The sequence below is a fragment of the Camelina sativa genome, chromosome 3 (genome assembly GCF_000633955.1).
Source record: "Camelina sativa cultivar DH55 chromosome 3, Cs, whole genome shotgun sequence".
Taxonomy (NCBI): Eukaryota; Viridiplantae; Streptophyta; class Magnoliopsida; order Brassicales; family Brassicaceae; genus Camelina; species Camelina sativa.
Genome location: NC_025687.1, coordinates 3,312,173 through 3,318,433, shown reverse-complemented (window position 1 = coordinate 3,318,433; position 6,261 = coordinate 3,312,173). Strand labels below are relative to the sequence as shown.

At 35.1% G+C, this 6,261-nt stretch overlaps 2 protein-coding genes across 4 annotated transcripts in view; both read left to right on the top strand.

Annotated features, from left to right (window-relative positions):
* Positions 1-3,650, top strand: part of LOC104766142 (protein-tyrosine sulfotransferase) — a 3,761-nt gene extending 111 nt beyond the window's left edge. Inside the window, exons 2-14 of one of the 3 annotated variants that reach the window (XM_019243348.1) lie at positions 78-161; positions 429-508; positions 633-804; positions 899-970; positions 1,219-1,504; positions 1,630-1,770; positions 1,850-1,954; positions 2,046-2,190; positions 2,732-2,781; positions 2,867-2,920; positions 3,001-3,120; positions 3,224-3,358; positions 3,448-3,650. In XM_019243348.1, coding sequence (XP_019098893.1) covers positions 130-161; positions 429-508; positions 633-804; positions 899-970; positions 1,219-1,504; positions 1,630-1,770; positions 1,850-1,954; positions 2,046-2,190; positions 2,732-2,781; positions 2,867-2,920; positions 3,001-3,120; positions 3,224-3,358; positions 3,448-3,618 — 1,563 coding nt within the window. In that variant the 5' untranslated portion in view covers positions 78-129 and the 3' untranslated portion in view covers positions 3,619-3,650. Of the gene's footprint in view, positions 162-428; positions 509-632; positions 805-898; positions 971-1,218; positions 1,505-1,629; positions 1,771-1,849; positions 1,955-2,045; positions 2,191-2,731; positions 2,782-2,866; positions 2,921-3,000; positions 3,121-3,223; positions 3,359-3,447 lie in introns of all 3 variants that reach the window. The other 2 variants (XM_019243349.1, XM_010489971.2) reach the window with 2 other exon arrangements.
* The window catches only part of LOC104766132 (GATA transcription factor 11), a gene marked incomplete in the record, with an annotated part of 2,550 nt that continues 1,858 nt past the window's right edge, over positions 5,570-6,261 (top strand). Inside the window, 1 exon segment of the mRNA XM_019243350.1 lies at positions 5,570-5,701.

The following is a 6,261-nucleotide window of genomic DNA, read 5'->3' as shown; positions in this document are numbered from 1 at the left end:
GCACACTCTCGTCTTCCTCATCCATCGATGTTAGAAAGAAAAAAAACACGAACTTTGCTTGTTGTTTTTTCCCGTAGGTCCTAGTAGATAGCGAGGTTTGCCCGCTAAAACAGAGATCGAGGGGAATTTATGAGCACGAGATCTCGATTCCCCCATAACATGTAGGCCTCTGCTTCCTCCTCTCTCTTGGTTCCTTTGTTCCTTTCATTAATTCAATTCCTTCGATTTTCTGGGTCCCCTTTTGCCCTTGTTTCCTCCTCTGTCTCCTTCTCCATTTTTTCTCACTTTTGTTTTTTTATACAACTTACACAACCGTATCGTTCTTTCTCAGGGATATGTTTGATTTGATTGATCACCTTCTGGGTTTTGTTTGTTTTGAAATAAAGATTGATCCTTTTTTTATATATTGTTTTGGTAATCACAATCAGTAGGGTTTGGAATCGAGGCACAATGAAATTGAATCCTATTTGGAAGCTGATGGCTCTTGGGTCATTACTTCTTGCCTCAGGTATGTTTATAGAGAGAATGGTTTTGTGGAGGTTTTTGTTTCATAAAAGACTGGACTTTTTTTGTTTCTGATTGTTTTGTTTTGTTTTTTTTTTCCTTTGAACTGGCGATTTATATACTACTAGTTATTGGCTCTTTTGCGGAACTTGATTTTGGTCATTGCGAAAGAGTTGTGAAAAATTGGGCTGATTCTTCTTCCTCTCGTGAAGAACATGTCAACAATGACAAACGCTCGCTAAAAGATTTGCTCTTCTTTCTCCATGTTCCTCGAACTGGAGGCAGGACATATTTTCATTGGTGATTTGATTTCCCTTTACCAAAAACTTTTGAGTGAATTGAAAGACTCTTTCTGATCGGCGTGGTTAATGTTGTGTGCTGTGCTTTTTTGTAGTTTCTTGAGGAAATTGTATGACAGCTCTGAGGAATGTCCTCGATCTTACGACAAGCTCCACTTCAATCCAAGGTAATCTTCCTCTCTTTGCTTTTTATGTCTTCATTCGATGCCAAAGACCCTGCCCTTGTGTGTGCATTATAGATAGCTTAGCCAGACATGAGATCAGTAGATGATTACTTACCGGAGTTATTACTTTGCTTAAGTCGTATTAGACCCCTAGCCTCCTTAAGCTATGGAAGAAGAGTATCAAAAAAGTATTATGTATGTGGTATTTACCCTCTGACAGTTAAGATACATTTTGACTCATAAATTTATAGGAAGGAAAAGTGCAAGTTGTTGGCAACACATGATGATTATAGTGTGATGGCAAAGCTTCCCAGGGAGAGAACTTCGGTGATGACTATAGTTCGGGATCCTATTGCGCGTGTGTTAAGCACTTACGAATTTTCAGTAGAGGTAGCAGCTAGATTTTTGGTCCATCCCAATTTAACTTCTGCGTCAAGGATGTCTAGCCGCATCCGCAAGAGCAATGTAATAAGCACGCTAGACATTTGGCCATGGACATACCTAGTTCCATGGATGAGAGAAGACTTGTTTGCTCGGGTATGTCGACAAATCCTATTCGTCTTTTTTTGGCATAATAAATATACAGCTTTCAAGCTAGAACATGATAAGAACACATAACACTATTGACTGAAGCTTGTTTACTCATGCTTGGCCTTTCTTAGCGAGATGCACGAAAAGTTAAGGGCGTAGTCATAATTGAGGACGATAACCCATATGACATGGAGGAGATGCTTATGCCTTTGCGCAAATATCTCGATGCGCCTACTGCTCATGACATCATCCACAATGGAGCCACATTTCAGGTACTTTTTCATGTGGTTTGTTTTGCTTATGTATGTTATTGATTAGAGATCTCCAGAGCATTTTCATTTCACTTCACAGATTACAGGATTGACAAATAACTCCTATTTATCAGAAGCCCACGAGGTTCGGCATTGTGTGCAGAAGTACAAAAGCCTTGGTGAGCATGTTCTCCAAGTTGCCAAGGTAGTAACACTTTTTCTTCATCATTATTCACCGCATCGTGGTATTGCTCTTTTAAATCAGCAGATTCTATAAGCTTGTTTTTATGTTGCAGAGGAGGCTGGACAGCATGTTGTATGTTGGACTGACAGAGGAGCACAGGGAATCTGCATCACTGTTTGCAAATGTAGTGGGTTCTCAAGTTCTGTCTCAAGGTGTGCCATCCGACGCAACTGCTAAAACCAAAACTTTTAGATCAGGTTAGTGTAAGTTTTTCGCCTAATTTTCTTAATACCATTGCTGTTATGTCTTAGAGGAGAAACTAGCAACTTAGAGTGAGGGTGATGGTGTTCATTCTGTAGTCGCAGAGAATATCGCTATGGATGTATGATTAAGATGTTGACTGGGGATGGTTTTTACTTACATTTTTGGGTTTAACAGCTCCTTACTGCTCATCTTTTTATCTGAAGATTACTGTTTTCTGTTATTTGGGGATTATCATATAGTATGATATGATTGTCTTCTATCGTAAAGTCTTTGCTTCTTGTTGTCACATCATCTTTAAAGGTTCTGTTGCCTTCTTTTGTTCTAGACAATGTGTCCTGTTTCTCTGGGTCCCTGGGTTGATTTATGATTCTTTGTGGGATTACATAGCCTCTTAAGAGTAAGAAGAATGATGATATGATAGTTCCTGTGTAAACAGCGTAGGCTTTGTATTTGCTTTCGCTACATCTAAAGTCAGATTGAAATGATTGTACTTGAACTCACCAAATTCTCAACTATTATTTCTTGATGCTTCAGAAGCAAGTGTCACAATTTCAGAACCGGGGTCAGATAAGAGTAATATTCAGGTAAAGTCTTGCTGCAGAAGGTAATAATTAGTTTGTTCAACTGTCAATTGTAATTGCCTTGCTGAAAATGCCTGTGACATTGCAGAATGGTACATCTGAAGTTGCATCGAATATAACAACAGAAGCTAAGAGTGGCAATGTAAGTAGATTTCCTTTTCAAATTTAATATCTAAGCGTGACCTGGTGTGATTCTATAATATAAGTATTGATACACTTCAGATGACGGTAAAAACCCTAATGGAAGTCTATGAAGGCTGCATTACTCATTTACGGAAGTCCCAAGGAACCAGACGGGCCAACTCTTTGAAGAGAATATCTCCAGCAAATTTTACCAAAGGGGTATATAAGTATTTTTTTTTTTTCTTTTGTTCATGATTCAAACTAGCAATGTTAATGAGAGAAGGCCTGAATAATCAAATGTTTTGACAATGCCAATTACCAGACGCGTACAAGAGTCCCTAGAGAGGTCATTCAGCAGATCAAATCGCTTAACAACCTCGATGTGGAGCTTTTCAAGTATGCAAAAGAAATCTTTGCCAAAGAGCATGAGTTAGTGTCGAAGAAATTGATTTCAACTGTAAGTCCCCCTTCTTCACAGTTGACCTTTTGCTGTTGTTAAAGACTTTAACCTCTGTGTTTCTGATTCACAATGTGTTGTGTGTGCAGTCTAAGAGAAGCATAGGGGATCTGCCGAGTGAGATAAGGAACGTTTTTGGAGAAATGGGTGATGAGAAGCTGTGGAAGCTGTTACCAATGGCCTTGATTCTTTTATTGCTCTTTCTCTTGTTTCTATTTGTAAACGCTAGAAGAAGAAGAACCTCAAAGGTCAAGATTTGATTGATGATCGATCCTCTTTGTCTGTCACTTTATTTTTGGGGCCACATGAGCAATTTGGAGAAGCTTTAGGGTCCAAATTGTAATATTCTTTTCGACTTTTCGTGGAAAAGAAAAAGTTTAGGGTGTTTGCCCCTTACAGGTGAAAAAGAGAAATATATCACAAGTAAACCTCTCTCTCTATCTTCAAACTTTTTTTCTTTCTTTTAAAAGGCTAAAAGAAAAGAAAAAATACAGTCGCAGTCACACATGATCTGTAGATCTAGTGCTCATTATTATAAAGAATTTGAAACTTATGAACTCTGGTTTAAAAAGATAGTATTAGATTACTGATAAAATAGAGCTTTCAAAAATTCATTCATTACATAAGGATTTTGTAAGAAGCTTTATATTGTCAAGAAGCAACCAATAAAAAGTAAAAGGTGTATATAGATTTCGCTTTTGCTTGGCAAAAGTACCACTAACCAAGACTGTACTTGTATTTTTTTTTTCTCACGTAATCGACTGTGTGTGTGTGCAATATATAAAAAGTACAGTACATGTTATCTTATTTCGAATATATATATGCAATTTGTTCTTATGTACAACAAATCTATAAATAAAAGAATAGAAATGGTACAAAAAAGCAGTAAATATACAAACTCCACATGATATTTGTATTCTTATTATCAACGACGCAGAAGTGTTTAGAAATGAATATGTTAGAAAAAAAAATCATAGCAATATAGATCATATGATATTTTTTAAATTGTGGTATGAATAATAATAATTGAAAGAAGTAGTATACAAGTAAGTAATGAAGAAGAGAAGAGAACACATCATGTGGGAGATGGAAGCAAAGAGTTAGGCAAGGGACCCACTATCCCATGAGCCCCCATAATCATAAAATATAATAATTATTTCGGTTCTCGTCTCCTAATCGTATCGTCGGTGATCTCTCACATTTCATTCTTTGACTTGATTATGATGGTAACACTTAATTAACATTATACTACTACTATTAACATCATCATCATAATTCATTCACAATAATAACAATAATTGTGTTAGATAGATCGAGATCTACGAACCATCCTTCCTTATTCAAGGTTTTTTTTGTTTTCTTTTTCTTTTGTCACCTGATTGTTGCATGTGCTTTTGCTATTTTGTTTTTTTTTTTGTTTTTTAACTATTGATGATGATCCACGCAAATTATTTTTTCCTATATCTTTATTTTGACCACCACATATTTGATTTCTTACCATCTTAAAAAAAATTATGAATGTCAACATATGTATAACCATCCATCATGTTTAAAATTGGTAAAAAAAAATCTTTTTTATACCTTTTCTTACAACGACATATATTCCCTTTAAACCCATTCGGATAAAAAATTTAAAAAATATTTGACTTGATATATACATTTACCTAAAATATCTAAATGACAGATAATAATAATATCTTTATTTACTTAATGTTCAATTAGAGATAAAGTTTTTTTTTTTTTTTTTGTGTGTGTTACAGACAGTTGTACAAGTTACCTTATTTAGTGCAACGCATTGAATTGAATTTGGATTAAGTTTTAACATGCTTCGGTTAAAATAATTTAATTTCATGGATATGTTAAAATTACTATTCATTAAGTAAAAACGCGTCGATAGAGAGATTTTTATTTCTTTGTTTGCAAATTGTATCACATCCCTCCAATAAAAATATTTGATTTTAAGGATTTTTTCTTTCAAGTTAAGAAATGTTGTGTTTGTGAGATTTTAAATAAAAAAGCAGTTTCCATAATTTTGATTAGAGGTTTTATTATTATCTCAATGGTATATACCACGTACTAAACTTACTTAGTACAAAAAACTTATTCATAAAGAAAAAAAAAATAATAAGAAACTGACGAAGAGACGACACATTGCAAACTCCCATCTACCTTTTCTCTCCCTCCTCCTCCTCTTCTCTTCTCTCTCTCTTTTTTCTCCCTTCACTTTTTTTTTTTTTTTTTTTNTTTAATTATCTCTCTCTCTATTTCCCAAATTCGAACCTGCAAATCCCTAAATCCCCAATTTGAAACCAACTCCAATTCGTCATCGTACGACTCTTCTCTCTCTCTCTCTGCCTTTTCTCTGTGGTGTGATAGTCAGTATATTTACAAAGGTTCGTCTGTCTCTTTTATCTTTCCTCTCTCTCTCTCTCTCTCTCTCTCTCTCTCTCTTTTTCCAGTGTAACGCGTTTTGCCTTATTTTCTTCTGTTTCGGGAAAATGTAGGAAGCAATTTTCTTGTTTTTATTTTTATGTTAATTAATAATTTATCATTGGGAAAACTTTGTGACCGACACTTCGTCTTCTCTCTCTCTGTGGTTTAATTTAATTTCTCAGTGATGACGAACATGTTTCCTTAAATTTTCGCCATTGTATTCGTTTTTGGAAACTTGCCTTTTTTTTTTTTTTTGGTTTTTCCTTTTTTTGTNTTGGTTTTTCCTCTTTTTGTTTTTTGCTTTATATATAGGACTCGCTGCTCTGTGTTTAAGGTCTTTTTTAAGCTCGAATTTGAATGATATAGCTAGTATTGGAACCTTGCATATGCTTTTTTTTTGCCTTGAGTTGGTGAATTTACAATCTGTGATTTTTTTAATACCTTTGTGTGTGTGTTGGGGGGGGGGGGGG